The 17,944-nt window shown below is 19.1% G+C and overlaps 2 protein-coding genes across 2 annotated transcripts, besides 2 other annotated features; both read left to right on the top strand.

The window, feature by feature from the left end:
• The first annotated feature begins 5,886 nt into the window (after positions 1–5,886).
• Positions 5,887–7,055: a repeat region.
• Positions 7,056–9,353: 2,298 nt separating this feature from the next.
• PRELSG_0013900 (fam-h protein) lies at positions 9,354–10,148 on the top strand (the record flags this gene model as incomplete). The annotated part of the gene is made up of 2 exons (XM_028677701.1): positions 9,354–9,551; positions 9,675–10,148. 2 exons carry the CDS (start codon positions 9,354–9,356, stop codon positions 10,146–10,148), a joined length of 672 nt encoding a protein of 223 aa, XP_028531344.1.
• A 2,407-nt stretch (positions 10,149–12,555) lies between these two features.
• Positions 12,556–13,965: a repeat region.
• A 1,344-nt stretch (positions 13,966–15,309) lies between these two features.
• PRELSG_0013800 (Plasmodium exported protein, unknown function) lies at positions 15,310–16,741 on the top strand (the record flags this gene model as incomplete). The annotated part of the gene is made up of 3 exons (XM_028677690.1): positions 15,310–15,335; positions 15,867–16,128; positions 16,247–16,741. The coding sequence occupies 3 exons, from the start codon at positions 15,310–15,312 to the stop codon at positions 16,739–16,741; spliced, it is 783 nt and encodes a 260-aa protein (XP_028531343.1).
• Positions 16,742–17,944: the final 1,203 nt, after the last annotated feature.

Raw genomic sequence — 17,944 nt, 5'->3', positions numbered from 1 at the left:
GTTAGTTTGTACATACACATACACAAACTAGCTTAGTGCACTACAAAAATTATAATATTCTCTATTACTGGTTTATTAATTTCCCGTTTAATGACTTTGCTAGAGTATTAAACAAACAAATTAATAAAGAGCATGTATAAATAAGTATACGTTTATATATATATATTCGTTTTTATTATATATATATATACAGTTTTCTTATGATGCATAATATTTAATTGAAGTTAAATTTTACTGCATCTTTTAATAAACCTATTAACAGTTATAAATGAGTTTTTATTTACAAAGAATTAATATCTTCTTTTAATTAAAAACATACAAATAATTTATAACAATTTATTAAGTCAAAATTTTATGATATTCAATGTTATTTCAAAAATATACATTGAATAATACATAAATATTTCTCTTATCTCTTAAGTTTTAATAAGTTAACATTTCTTTCTTTTAATTTTTATTTACACTAAAAATTAAAACATAACATAACATAACATCCTTCATAAAACTCTTCCCCAAAAAAAAAAATATTAATTTTTTTTTTTTTTTTTAATTACAAAGATGTATATATATATAAATAAACAAACAAAAAAAAATAACTTTATTTTTTTTTTTTTTTTTTATATATATATATAGGACTAGCGTCAGTGCATGGCTAACTTGTATGTATACAACTAGCAACTAGCTTAGCATGCTACAAAAGGTTAATAATACCTTTTATTAACCAATTACTCAGTCAGTGCATGGGTACTTGTAGATACACGTACAGTAACCTAGCATTTTGTACTGAAAAAGGTTAATAATAACCTTTATTAACCAATATTACAATATTATAAAATTTGATTCGCATTATACATAATATTTGGGAGCATATGCTTGAGAATAAAAATATAAACAAAACATAAAAAGTGAATTCCAAATAAATTGAAGCAAAATTATCATTACCTAACACAAATGAATTATCAAAAGATTACGTCTATAGGAAATGATTATTATTTAAAAGAAACATAAAAATTAGTCAATAAAAGATCTTATTGTATATTTCCTTTTTTTTGAAAGAAAAGATAGAATGTTATAAATCTTGATATTAACATACAAAAATATGAAATAAATATATTCGAATTAAATGCGAAAATTATTTTAGAAAGTAATTTTTGCATTATTAGTATATAAAATTTATTACTAAACTATTATTTCATAATAATTAGTATCTTATATGGGAAATTATAAATTAGCCACATCCCTTCGTCAGTTGATGAGTTAATGATATTATAGACCTATTGTTAATGATTTTAAATTTACTAAATGAATAAATTTTGCTTTATGCAAGGAAATTATACATATTAAAATGCATATATACTAGAGTGTACGAATTTAGAGAAATGTGTACAAGAATAATAATTTTTTTTATTATTTTTTTGGGAATTTAACTTTTGTATGATGCGTATTATTATATGATCTTTAGCAAAAATGTATAGTGATATTTATGATAATAATTTGGTAGTGTATATGTTAAGTCAAATGATAAATAAACAATATATAAAGTTTATATTAAGCATAATTTATAAATAATTAAGAATCTTTTTTAATATCGATATTATAAAAAATTAAATAAATAAAGATCCTATTCTACAAGCTCCTTATTAATTTATATGTTTGATATATTAGAAAAATAATTGATCATCTTGTTAATAAATTAGTGTGTAATAAAAATTACTGATTCGGTTGCACAATATGAAGTGTTTAATGTATATGTCAACAAGTTAAAAATATATAACAAAGCTTATATATAGGTGTAATTTGAACACTGGTTAATAAATAATTGTTATTAACCTTTTGTAAAATAAAATGAGCTACTAACCAGGAAAATATAAGTAAACCATACACTGACATTAACTAAAAAAAAAAAATATAAAGTTGTTTTTTTGTTTATTTTATTAATATACATCTTTGTAATTAAAAAAAAAAAATTAAAATTATTTTTTTTTTTTTGTCGGTTGAAGTTGGTTCGAATTAAAAAGAGAATTAATTTTTACTTATATAAAAACTTAATAGATGAAAAAGTATAATGTTTATGTTATATTCAATTTATATATTTTGAAATAACATTGAATAAATCAGAATTTAATTTTTGTTATTTGTTATAAATTTAGTGTGTGTGTTTTTAAAGAAAATATATTTATTCTTTGTAAATAAAAACTCATTAATAAAAATAAACATGTCTGCTAAACAATACAGTATAATTTAATCCAAATTAAATATTATATATTTGGTTAATAAAATTCGCTATTAATATTTTGTAGTACACTAAGCTAGTTTACTACTTGTATACGTACAAGTTAGCCATGCACTGACACTAGTTAAAAAAAAAAAAAAAAAATAGTTATTTTTTTTTGTTTGTTTATTTATAAATATATACATCTTTGTAATTAAAAAAAAAATATAAAAAAAAAATAAATATATTTTATTTTTTTTGGTTGTTGAAATTATTTTTTTTCGTTATGTTTTTGACTTTTGTGTTTTTAAAAATTAAAATAAAAATTAATGTTTACTTATTAAAACTTAAGAGATAAAAGAATTATGTTTATGTAATATTCAATGTATATTTTGAAATAACATTGAATAAAATAAAGTTTTGACTTTATTAATTATTATAGTTTGTCTGTACCTTTTTAATTAAAAGAATAAGTAATTCTTTGTAAATAAAAACTCATTTATAACAATAAGTAAGTCTATTAAAAAGAGGCAGTAAAATTTAACTCAGATTAAATAGTATGCATCATAAGAAAACTATATATATATATAATAAAAACGAATATATATATATATAAACGTATACTTAGTTATGCATGCTCTTTATTAATTTGTTTGCTTAATACTCTAGCAAAGTCATTAAGTGGACAATTAATAAATCAATATTATAAGAAACCATTATATATATAATAAAATAAGTATATATACATATAAAAACCCTTATATTTAGTTATACATACTCTTTATTAATTTGTTTGTTCAACACTCTGGCAAAGTCTTTGATCAAGCAATTAATAAATCAAACACCCAGTTAATAAATAAGTTTCAGGATTTTGATTTATTAATTGGCCATTTGAATGCTTTCAAATTATTTTAAACAATTAAATTAATAAAGAGAATGTAAAAAAATCTGTGTTAAGTACATTTATTATAAAATGGTTTGTTATAAATATTTGTAACCTCATATAAATTTTTGTTTATTTACTCAAAATAAACAACGTAAATAAAAATAAATATTTTTTGTATAAAAAGAAAATATTCTCATGAAAAAGTTTTTTTTTTTTTAATTAAAAGAAAAGTTAGTAAAATTTTTTAGAAAGAAGTAAATTTATATAAAAAATATTACACACAATTTACTAGCTTTTCCTTTCTATTCTTATAACAATATCTTTCTACAAATCATATTTATCTGTATAATAAAATATTTCTAGATATATCTTTGTATACATATCTTTATACATGCATCTTTCTAGTATCTTATATATGAACTAATAACGCTTATATGATAGATTTCATTGGCTTAAAAGCTAAAAAGGTAAATGATTTATTAATTGGTCGTTTGAATACTTTTACTGATTTTATTTATTGTAAAAATATATGTATGCTACTTATACGTAAATTTTACACATGTATATATAATTTACATAACTGAACAATTATTGTTTCAGATATATTTATTTACTTTAATAAAAATACACTTTTCCTTTTTTATTATTTAAACTTTAAATCCTCATTAAAATTATTGATTATAAATTGCATTTTAAGAATATGTATAAATTAAATATTAATAAAAACAAAAAATATCTTTTGTTTTTCTTTAAATTTCGAATTTAATTTTTATCCTTTAAATATGAGTTCAATTTGACAACGAAAATTTTACAAAAAAACAATTTCATTATATCTTTCATTAAAAAAAAAAAATTAATTTTTTTTAATTTTTTCTATTTTTTTTTTTTTGTTTATTATTATACATGTAAAATTTTCTTTTATATTTGTAATATTTTATATAAATTTATTTTAAAATTCGTAATATTATTTTTCTTTTTTTTTTTTTTTTTATGTATTTGCTTTATAATATAGACGAAATTATTAATTGAAATTCACAAAATAAAAAATAAAGCGAAATGAAAAGTTCTAAATATAACTATTCATAAGAATGGAATATTAGGGTATAATTATGAAAGATGTTAGAAATAAATTAAATTTTGAGAAATTAAAAACAATTAATTTATCCCATTAAAAATATTTTTTTTTTATTTATATTTCTTTTCCTAAATCTTATTTTGTCAGTAAAAGTAGTACTCTTATAGTTTATTTTGTGATTTTATGCTTTATTTAATATTTTTTGTTATTATGTGATTTTATAATTCATATAAACGAGGTATAAAATATTAAAATTACTATGATAGAGTGAATATATATAAATGGTAAAAAATGTCAAAAATATAGATATCGATATTCTATAATATGCCATATATGTTATAAAGTATAATACATAGATGTATATTATATATGGAATTTTTTTATTATGAAAAACATTTTTATGTATGCATTTTTATATAATTATACAAGTGATTTATTACTTGGATATTCAATGATTTGGATAAAAGTAATGAATATCCAAATTAATAAGGAGCAAATTTTTAGGACTCTTTTATAATTTTGTATTAAAGATTCTATATAATACAAAATTAATTAAATATCCTTAAAAAAATTAAAGTTTATATAAGTTAAATAAAATTTATTTAATGCAATCAACTTGCTATCCTTCTTTCTTCATTTTTCTCCCCCCAAAAAAAAATCATCATAAAAAAAAAACATGCAAAAAAAAATTAAATAAAAAAAAATAAAAAGGCATAATATAATTATAACAGAGATGTACCAAAAAAAAAAAATTTTTATTAGACACACTAAGTTTGTCAAAGTTTTAGTAATTAACTTTTTCCATTTAATGTACTCCTAGATAAGACATAAAGATTTAGGTTTTAATAATTGTTTAGTATTATTAAATTAACCACGAACATATATATATATATAAGTTTTATTAAGGAAAACCTTAAACTGTATATTAGCTAATTCTATTGAATTTATTCATTGACCAAGACAAGTAGTAGTGTACTTTTTTGTCTAAAAATTTTTAAAAATTCAGTTTAAAAAAATATTTTAACAATATATATAATATATAATATTTTATATACATTTGTACATATTTATACAAAGATAATTAGTTTTTATCCAAAAATTTTTAGAAACAAAGTTTAAAAAATTCTTATTTTATAGTATTGGTTAATAAAGGCTATTATTAACCTTTTTCAGTACAATATGCTAGGTTCCTGTACGTGTATATACAAGTACCCATGTACTGACTGATTAACAAAGGATATTATAATTTTTGTATACACTAAGCTAGTTTATTGTATGTGTATGTACAAACTAATATGTACTGACACTAATAAAAAAAAATATATACATATTTTTTTTTTGTTTGTTTATTTTTTTTTTAAATATTTAAAAAAAAAAAAATAATCTTTTTTTTTTTTTGGGGTAGAAAATTTTTAATAAATAAAAATTTAATTATCTTTTATAAAATTAAAAAGATAAAATTAATAATGTTTTGTTATAATCAATGTTATATTTTAAAATAACATTGAATAATATAAAGATTTGACTTTATTAATTGTTACAGTTTGTATGTATGTTTTTAATTAAAAGAATAAGTAATTCTTTATAATTAAAAACTTATTTATAACAATTAATAAGGCTATTAAAATCGTAATAAAATTTTACTCAGTCATAAATGCTCTTTATTAATTTGTTTATTAATACTCTAACAAAGTCATTAAGCGGCCAATTAATAAATCAGGTATTGAGACATAGTGAAGATGAAATTAAAGAAATAATAACAAATAAAAGATATGATGTGCATGTTAAAATATTTAAAAATGAAACTGATTTACAAAGAATCCGTCAAATGCAAAGATATCTTTATAAACAGATGGAATATATCACAAAACAAAAAGAGAGAGCAAAGGAAAGGCATAAAGAAAAACAACAAGTTAAGGAGAGTGATGAAGACTTTACTCAAAAACAAAATAGAGTTCATAAGATTAGTGAACAAGATGAATCAGCAAAAAATCTGAAGGCTATGATTATTCAGAAAAATCAGGAGATATATCTTGCTTTAATAAAATTGAATTTTGTGAAGACAATCAAGATTGCGAGAAGTATAGAGGACGATTAGTAGAATTTAATGGAAAAATAGTAAATATCTTACTAGATTCAGGAGAAGATGTAAGTACGATATCAACTCATATTGCAAAAGAATTAAATATGGAATATGACTTATAAATTCTACCATATGCAATTGGAGAATTATTTATTCGTAATAATGCGAAAAAATCTAAAAAGGTTGTAGTAAAAATACCACCTAATGTCAGAACAATTAAAATAAGATTTATAATCATTGAGTAAAGTAAACTACTTATTTTACTTAGCATTGAGATAATGAAACTATTAGGACATATTATTCAATATTAAGATGAAAAATGTACATATGTCATAAAAGTTAAAGCTGAAAGTACAGAAGAAAAAGTGGAAAAATCAAATCAAGAAGTTATACAAAATTTTATGGATAAATCTGACTTAAATGAACAGAAGGATAATGATAAAATGAAAATTTTGTTAGAAAATAATTTTAAGCTTTGGGAAAATAAAAATATGAAACACAATGATAAATATAAAATTTTCATTAAGGTATGAGGAAAAGCTCATCTCTTTTATCCTAGACCATTAAGTGAAAAAATGTTGACAATATTACATTAAAAATTAGATGAACTGTTACAATTAAATGTTATAAGTTTTGTTAATGCAGAATGGACTTCACATCTTGTAATGGTACGAAAGAAAGATGAACAATGAATAATAACTATATATTATCGTTGTCTAAATAAATTTATATTAGATAATTTATATGTTATTCCACATATGAAACGTATATTCCAAATGGTTCATGGTACTAAATGGCTCGAAATTATTATATGAGATAGAGTAAATTATAGGAGAAATATGAAGTTATCACAAATATGAATGTATTTACAAGTATTATATAGTAAGAAAATGACAAGAAAAAAATAAGGATGGAGAAAATTAATTTTAAATTATTTTTTATTTGCTTAAAATTTTCTCATTACATTTTACATTTTCATTTTGATTATTTGTTTCTATTTCATTTCTTTGTTCTACATCCATATTACGCTTTATTTTACTTTTTTCATTCCCTGGTTTTAAATATTTTGCCTTTATGTCTTGTTGTTCGTAGCATCTTAATCCTCTATTTTGAATTATTTTATCTTTATTTTTTTCTAATAATCTTTTAGCTTCTAAATTTTATACATTAAGTCATTTTTGTAATTCTACGATCTACAAGGATCCAAGCAGAATAACAAGAAGACATTTGACATATAAAAAGAAGGATTATTTTTTATTAATATAATTTTTATTTAAAAAAGTAGTAAAAAAAATAAAAAATGAATATTTTTAAGTATTATTATTATTATCCTACATTATTAAAACCTTTTAATATCCAAATTAAAAGGGTAAATATAAAAAAATTTATAAGAAAATATAATATGTTTTTTTATTTTCTTTTATTATATATTTTTAATGTTGATATATCTGTAATAATAAAACCTCTAGTTACATAGGGATAGTATCTGGGATGCATCCCAAAACTGGAGATAAGAATAATATCATTTTTCCTGTTTATTTCCCTTTTTTTTTTTAATTATAATTTTCTCTTAAAAGAAAATAATAAATTATTGTTTACAATTTCTTTTATGTTTAGTAAGAGAATAAAATAAAACAAATGAATTTAAAAAAGAATTATTTAAATTTTAAAAGAAATAGGATTTTTTTTTTGTTGTTGTCAAAAAAAGAAAAAATTAAAAATAATTTTATATATATATACATATTTATGAATTATGTTAATATGTCATGGAACAAAAAAACATTAGAGCAAAATATTTTAAAGATATTATTTAACATTACTTAAAGTGTTTACCTTATGTTACCTTATTATTACTACGCATTAAAGGATGCAAAATCTTGTTAATTTTAAATTCAATAAACATACAAATTCTTAAAAAAAAAAGCCTAATATCTTTATTGATATTAAGTTTTATTTTAAATGAATATATTTTATATTTTTATAACTGTTTTTTTTTTTTTATTATTGTAATATGCATAAATGTATATTAGTAACTATTATTAATCCTTCCTTTATTTTTATGGATATATTATTATTTTTTTTCAAAATTATATATATGCATGTGCTCAGTTTCATATTTAATTATAATTTTTCATCATAGTTAAAATGATAATATATAGTAAATTGATCATATTATCATTAAAAGAAAATTAAAATAATTATTTATTGCATCATTAATGCGTAATTTGTAGTATATATCTTTTTTATAATTTTTATTATTTATTTACAATTATAGCTGTTTTTACTATTTTTTTAAATTCATACATTTTTATTATTTTTTTTGTTTATTTTTTTAATTTTTTTTCTTTCTTTTTTTATGAAGTATTTTTAGTATTTTATAATAATTTTTATATAAAAAAATGACTACATGCACATATTTTTAATTCTATTTCTTCACATAATTAAACATTAATTTATTATATATCATTATGATGTTAATTTATAATAGAAAATAAAATTATTATCAAATAAATTTATCAAAAAAAAAAAAAAACATCATAAATTATGTTACTCTAGAATTTATATATGTCTTAAAAATCTATAGAATAAATAGCGGTATAATTATAATTTAAATCATAAAGTAATTATTTTTATATTTCCTATTTTCTTTTCTATTATTATCAGAATTAATAACACATACATATATTACTTTAAGCAAAAGAATACAATTTGAAATTATTAACATTGCTTGATGAATGAATATTATTCTTAATATATTTTTCATTTATAATTTTATTATTTAAATTTCAACTACTTTTTATTTTATAGCAAACAAAAAATTATTAACGAATGAAATAATTGTTTTAGAGAAATTATTAAAAAATGTACTCAATTTTAATGCTAAATATTTAATGCATAAATGCTCAAATATATATTATACAATTGTATTTTAATAATAATAAAAATAACATTCTTATAAATGTTTTAAATGGAAAATTAATATATTTTAAAGTATTTTTTTTTATAAATATTTTAACATTTATCATTTTTATATCGAACTTGAAATTTTAATTTTTAATTTATTTAAGTTATTAATATTAGTTATATATAAAAATAAATGAACAGGAAAATTAATTCTATCTTGAATATTAGTGCATATCCAGGACTTTATTCCCACGTTTATAAAGGTTATATTACCACAGATATGCCAACTATTAAAATATACAACCAAAAAGAGAAAAAATATACATTAGATTTTCTTATAAAGCTTTTTATATTTTCCTTTTTAATTTGGGTATTACAATGTTCTAATAATGTAGGATAATAATACTACTTAAAAATATTTATATTTTTTTGTTATTGCTATTTTTCTTAATCAAAACTTTATTAATATGAAATAATATTTTTTTATACACCGAATGTATTTTTCCTATTTTAGTGGTATTCTTTTAGATCGTGGAATTACAAAAATAACTCAAAAAATATATTAAATTTAGGAGCTAACAGATTATTAGCAGAAAAAATATATAAAGTAGGACAAGGAAAAGAAGAGTTAAAATTATGTGAACAACAGTGTAAAGTAGAAACGGAATTAGAACAAAGGAATGGTCAAAGAGAAGTAGAAGAGCATATAGATGTAGAACAAGAAAGTGAAATAGAGGCAAAACAGGCAAATAAAAAAGTAAAATATAATGAGAAAATATTAGAAAGATATAATATTTCAAAAATATGCTCGTTATATTTTGCTTCTATTTTATCTTTTACTTCACTTTTATTATCTATAATATATACCTATTCCCCTGATTTAGAATTCCAAAGATTATCCTTTTTGTATATTGATTTATCTGTTATATTGTTTTCGGTACTTTTAATTCTGGAAGAAATAAAAATAAAACATAGAGTAAAATTGTAAGTAACTTTCTAGAACTCTTGTGCATTAAAGAAAAAAATAATATAATATAATATTAAAAGTATATTAAACATTGTTATACCATTGATTTTATAGCTTTATGTTCAATTCTTTTTTATGGGTGTGGAGCAAATAAGTTAATAAAAAATATATATATAAATAATTACTATATTTTTTAATAATAAAATAATTTTGTATTAAATGCGTAACTTTTATAAATTATTCTACGTAAGGTGAAATAGTTTATTTAATATAACATTTATTGCTTTTTAAATGAAAATAACTTAAATTAATATTTTTATTATTCATGATGCAATAACCATTTTAAAGAGACATTTATCTAATTTAATAAAAAATTTATTTTATTTCTATTATAATCTATATCCTCATTATTATATTTATTAATAAAAGTTATCGTTAACCTTTTTATATATTAAATATGGATGTACTCATAATATATCATCAGTTAAGGGTGCACTAAGTGCTATATATGAATATAGAAAATAATTATAGATATACATAGCTAATATTAAAAATAACTTTTTTTTATATATATATTATTTTTTTTTTAAGATTAAATATATAAATTTTTATTAAGAGATTTTTATTTATTATATTTTTAATAATTACTTATTTAATATGTAATAAAATTCATAATAACATTTTTATGATGTTAAAAAGTGACAATTATAAGAGTATTGAATTACATCTTGCACGCAATAGATTATATGAGAGTACAATGAAATATTAAAAGAGATAATATTTCATTATGAGTATAATATTTTTGTTAATATAAAAGATCATTATAGTTACATTTATTTATATTTTGTGAGAATTGAGTAATCTTTAATTAATTAAATTCTAATTTAATATTACAACTTTTACATATGTTAATAAAAAGTGATAATGCTCAATTAGAGAAGTTTACATATTTATATTTATTATTTATTAGCTTGTCTATTCAATATTCAAGCAAGGTATCAGAAAAACAAATTAATAAATCAAGTATATCTTGACTCTACATATATATATATATATATATATATATATATATATATATATATATATATATATAATAATCTTGATTCTTTAATATTTTATATTTCTCCTTAAATACAAGTTCTCTTTTTTTAATTTATTAATTAGATATTTAATAACTTTAGTAGTGTACGAAACATTAATAATAAAAAATATTATTAACTTTTTTTGACATAGCAGTTATTTATACAAAAAATAAAGGGTTAGTAAGATAAATTTACTACTTTAGAAAAAATAAAGAAAATTTTTATTTGTGGATGAAAAATTTAATGAAATGATAATAAGCAAAGTTTTTATTGTCAAATATAATTAATATTTAAAAACAATGAAAAATTGAATTTGAAGTAATAAAAAAAAAAAAGCATTATAGATAAAATTCATTAATTTCTCTTTTATATTTTTCTTTTTTATGATATTGTATAAAATTCAAATATATTTAAAACTTATTTAAAAAAAAAATTATATATTTCTTTTTTTCTTTTCTTTTATATATTTTTTCAAAAATTAACATTTCTAGTTTAAACAAAGTGTACTAAATTTTTTTATTTTTTTTTTTAGAGAAATAAAGTAGCTAGTCTTTGTAGATAACTTTTATTCTGTTTGAATACAATTATTTTTCATTTTGAAAAAGGTTTATATATTTAATTATTAACCATGTGAAGAAATAAATCATTTAAAGAAAGAATGTATACATAATAAAAAAAAGTGTGAAAATTTTAATATAATATATCTCTTAGCAAAGATATGCATATATAAAATATTGAGAAATTATGAAGATGAAATTAAATAGATAATAAAAAATTAAATATACGATATATATGTGATTTATTGTCTGTTTAATGACTTTGTCAGAGTATTGAACAAGCAAATTAATAAAGAGCATGTATAAATAAATATGTGTATTTAAATATATACATATATACTTGTTTTTATTCTATATATATATAATGGTTTCTTATGATAAATAATATTTAATTTGATTTAAATTTTAATGGATCTTTTAATAGACATGTTAAACTGTTACAATGGATTTTTTATTTATGAGGAATCAGTTTATTCTTTTAACTAAAAACCTACATACAATTTATAACAATTAACAAAAGTCAAAACTCTAATTTATTCAATGTTATTTCAAAAATATACATTGAATATAACATAAAAATTATACTTTTTTCTTTATTAAGTTTTTCATGTAACAAAAATTTAATTCTCTTTTTAATTAGAACTAACGTCTACAGACAAAAAAAAAAAGTAATTTTATTATTTTTTTTTTTTTAACTAGCGTCAGTGCATAGCTGACTTCTATTTTCTTGACTTTTAACTCATTGTATTTTTACAAAAGGTTAATAACAATTTTTCTATTAAGTACCTAATTTTCTTTTACGATGGTCAATTACTTGTATTAAATTTCTCATACGTTTTTCATATATTTCATTAGTTTTATTGTTTAATAGTTTTATCTTTGACAAAGGAATCTGTATTTCTTTGCCTCTATAATAAATGGATATGTTTTTTAGATTCCCATTTTTGATATCTGTTACTCTATGCGGGAATGACCTATATGGTTTATATTTCCCACTTCCACTATAATGTTTCATTTGATTTTTTTCATATTCAGATAATTCATAAGATATAATATCTTCCACTTTAATCTCTTTATTCTTAATTAAAGGTTTTTCCTTTATTTTAATTAAATCTTCATTTGCATTTTTCCATCGATCATTTAAATAAATAATTCTCATTTCCTTAGTTGTTTCTGGTGTAATTTTTGAAAAACCTGGGCGTATGCAATTTATTCCGTATACACAAAAGTAAGGTGTTTCTCCAATAGAACCATGAGGGGTGTTATTATATATTAAAACAGCATTTCTAACTATTGGTTCAAAAGTTAAATCTTTTTTTTTCATATAACATTTTAAGTATATAGTCGAGACTTTTATGAGAATTTTCACTTATACTATTCCCTTGTGGATAATAAGCACTAATATGATACAATTTTATCCGTAATTCATTAATGATATAATCTTTAAATTATTGACTCATTAGTATTGATCCTTGATCTGTTAAAATATTTCTGGGACATCTGAGTATAGGGACCCATGTATTTCTTATAATATTTATTGCGTTCTTAGATGCAAAAGCTTTTTCTGTTACATTTGTTAACATAAAAAAGGTGAATAATGGCCAATTGCTACTTGTATATAGTATTCTTTACCTTTCAAAGTTCTAGAACTTACAATATATAATTATACAATATGAAATATACTGGGTTTAGACAATGCTTGATTTACATATGGCTTAAATCTTTTATTACGCATTATATGACATATTAGACAATTTGAAGCATAATTTTCAATTTCTTTGTTAATATTAGTCCACCAAAAATGTTTCTGAATTTTCTTTAATGTTTTATTCACTCCACAGTGTCCCGCAGATTTACTACTATGGAACCAATACATTAAATGGTTTCTATATTTTTCTGGTATATATAGTTTTCCTGTTTTGTAAGGAACTAGAAATTCATTTCTCCATACTACATCTCCTGGTATATTATTCTGATTTTCTCGTACTTCATCAGCAATTTCTTGACAAGACGGGATATTATATATATCTTTGTATTCTTCTGAAGGTTTATTACAACACAATACCATATAATTTGGAAGATCAGAATCATCTTCTATTGATCTAGTAATCCAATCAGTTAAACTATTTTATACTCCTTCAATATGTTAAAATTCTAAATTAAATTCAGATAATCTCAATTTCTATCGATACAATTTTCTATAGCATAATCTGAGGCATCAGTATAAATAGTTGGTTAATAGAAAATATTATTAACCTTTTGTAGTACACTAAGCTAGTTTACTAGTCGTGTATGTACAAGTTAGCCATGCATTGATGCTAGTTATAAAAAAAAAAGAAAGAAAAAAAAATACAAAGTTATTTTTTTTTTTGTTTGTTTATTTTTATATATATACATCTTTGTAATTAAAAAAAAATTAAAATTATTTTTTTTTTTTGGGAGATTGCTGGAAGTTTGTTTTTGTTTTTTTTTCGAATTAAATAAAGAATTGACTTTTACTCTTAAAAATTTACGATATAAAACGAATAATGTTTATGTTATATTCAATGTATATGTTTGAAATAACGTTGAATAAATTAATGTTTTGATTTCATTAATTGTTATAATTTATTTGTATGTTTTTAATTAAAAGAATATACTTATTTTTGTAAATAAAACTTCTTTATAACAGTTTAAGATGCCTATTAAAAGGTGCAGTAAAATTTAATTCAAATTAAATATTATGCATCATAAGAAACCATTATATATATAATAAAACAAGTATATATATATTTAAAAACGTATATTTATTTATACATGCTCTTTATTAATTTGTTTGTTTAATATTCTAGCAAAGTCATTAAGCATTCAATTAATAAATCATTCTCCAAAGTTGAATGCTCTTTTTTAGCAAAGTTTTTATTTTATCTATATCCTTCTGATCATATAAATCATATTTGTGAATAAAATTTTATGTGACTTCTTGATTTTATTTTTCCACTTTTTCCTCTATATTTTCAGCTTTAACTTCCATGACATATGCATGTCTTTCATTTTCATCTTGAATAATATTTCTTAATCGTTTCATTATCGTAACTCTAAGTAAAATAAGCAGTTTACTTTCCTCAATTATTACAATTATCATTGTCTTCAGACTCTTTTGCTCATTCATCTTTAAACCTCTTTATTTAAACAAATAGTTTATATTAAAAAGCAAAAAATTTGTATATAACACATTTCTTAAAATTCACTTTTTGTTTCTGTTGAATATCTTTTGAATTTATCATTCTCATTTATTTTATTTTTTTTTTTGAATTATCATCATTTTTTCCTTAAATATATTGACAATTAAAAGGAATAATTTTATTAAATTCATTTTGCATTTATCAATATACTATTTTTATTTTTTTAATTTATTTGTAATGAAAGTTCTCAAAAAATTATTTTTACATTAAATAAACCTAGATTTTTTAATAGTAAAAAATAAAATAATTAAAAAACGATAAAAATTATTGTTGATCAGCATGATAAAAGAAAAGGAAAATAGCAAAAAGTATTATTCAAATGAAAATTGATTCAATAATTAACAAGTAAAAAATTTAAATGATAATGAAACAAAAATGAAAATTTTAATTGATATGAAAAGTTCATATAAATAATCCTATCTAAATTTTTTTAATTTTACATATTTAAAGTATAAATTTTATATTCTTATCTATTTATGCACGTAATTACTTATTTTATATATATCAATATAACACTTTGATATTAAATAGTTTTAAAATATTTTATTTATACTAAAATAAGAAATTTTTTAATATGTTATTAAAAGCAAAATCTAAATAAAAAAATAAATAAATAAATATCTTATGTATATTTATTTTTTTTAAATTTTTAAATTTCTAAAAAAATATTTAAAAAATTTTTTTTTGTAACATTCGATATTTAATATCTAGGATTATAGAAATTCACATAATTTTAATTAATGCATAATTTTTCTATATGAACTTTGGATTATAAATGATTTTGATTTAAATATTAAAAGAAAAAAAATTCTCTTTAGAGATATATATATATCTTCTTATGATATAATTTTATCTATTTTTTTTAAAATCAAAAAGATTTATCTTGATTTTAGTCACAGATAATAAATCACACTTAAAATATATTAAAAACAGTTTTTTATTTGAAAGAATTACTTTTTATTTTAAAAATATAGAATTTAAATATCTTAGAGATTCGAATAATACTACCATAAAAAATTATTCCACAAATTCATGTATAAATAAAAGAGAAACAGCTAACAAGAAGAGCAGAATTATTCCCATTTTCTTAAAACTTTTTACTATGTTATTTCTTGGACTTTTATGTTTTCTTTTGGGAGTAATATAACATTCATATCTAAATTAATCTCATTTTTATAAGAAAATTATTATTTAAATTAACATTCTATTAATCTAAATATATTTTTTAACGTTTTAATTTTTTAATTTTATTTTAGTGTTTATTCAAAGAGGAAAATATGAAAATTTATGTATCAAAATTTGATAAAGATCATCTAAGGATTCTAGCAGAGAAAGAATCAGAATATATAAATAAATATGAATACTTGGATAAAACACATGAAAATTTTAAAGAAGAATTTAAAAGAATAATAACCTCATTAGTAGATTATATTTTAATATATTGGGAAAATATGTGTTATCATAATAGTTCAAGACTTTCTCTATTTGGAAGAATATGGGAACAAGAAAAATACGAGTATTTGTTTAATAAAATAATTAAAGACATAAAAGATATTAGTGGTAAATTTTCCGGAGAGTATAAGATATTTAAAAAAAAAGATCATACTGATAAAGAATGCTCTGCTTTTTTCAAGAAGAAAAAAAAGGATTTAACAAAATTTGAAGAAAAACAACATAGATGGATTATAGCATATAGTGACAAATGTAAAAAAGAGTGGAAATACATAGAAAGAAACCTCATGCAACCCTAATATTTGTCCTTTAAGGAATTTATTTAAATAGAAAGAAAATTATAAAACTTTATAGAATAAAATGGATTAATTTATATAAAATATAAGATAGTGGTTTATTAATTGCCCGTTTAATGACTTGGATAGAGTATTAAACAAACAAATTAATAAAGAGTATGTATAACTAAGCATACGTTTATATATATATTCGTTATTTATTATATATGTATATAATGTTTTCTTATGATGCATAATATTTAATGTGAGTTAAATTTTACTGCATCTCTTAATAGACCTATTAATTGTTATGAATGAGTTTTTATTTACAAAGAATTAGTTATTCTTTTAATTAAAAACATACAGACAAATTATAACAATTAATAAAGTCAAAACTTTAAATTATTCAATGTTATTTCAAAAATATGCATTGAATATAACATAAGCATTATTCTTTTTATATCTTAAGTTTTTATAAGTAAAAATTAATTCTTTATTTAATTTGAAAAAAAAAAAAAATAAATTAATTTAATTTTTTTTTTTTAATTACAAAGATGTATATAAATAAAAAATAAACAAACAAACAAAAAAAATAACTTTATATATATTTTTTTTTTTTTAACTAGCGTTAGTGCATAGCTAACTTGTACATACACGACTATTAAACTAACTTAATGTATTAAAAAAGGTTAATAATATCTTTTATTAACCAGTACCATAAAAGGTTAATAACATTTTTTATTAACCAATAAGGCAAAAAAAAAAAGCTTATTTTTTTTTTTTTTACAAATGCCAGTGTCTAGATGACCTGTACATTTTTGGCTAGTACACTGGCTTTATATATTATAAAATGTTAATAATATCTTTTATTAATCACATATATAAAGTTTAATTTGAACTAAGATATTCTATATTGTTTAACAGATACATATTTACTTTGACAAATGTATTCTTATTTACAAAGTATATTCTTTTAATTGAAAACACATACATAAAATTAAGTTATAACAAATAACAAAAATTAAATTCTAATTCATTTACTGTTATTTTGAAATATATAAATCTAACAAAACACAAACATACTTTTTATTCATTAAAAAAAATAAAAAGTTTTCTTATAGTCACTTTTTATACATTAATTTTTATATCAGTAAAAACTAATTCTCTTTCCAATTCAAAACGTAACAACCAAAAATAATAATTAAAAAAAATAAAAAAAATTATAGC

Source organism: Plasmodium relictum (genome assembly GCF_900005765.1).
Source record: "Plasmodium relictum strain SGS1 genome assembly, contig: PRELSG_00_v1_132, whole genome shotgun sequence".
Classification (NCBI taxonomy): Eukaryota; Apicomplexa; class Aconoidasida; order Haemosporida; family Plasmodiidae; genus Plasmodium; species Plasmodium relictum.
Note: the sequence above shows the minus strand (reverse complement) of the source record. Positions and strands in the feature narration are given on the sequence as shown.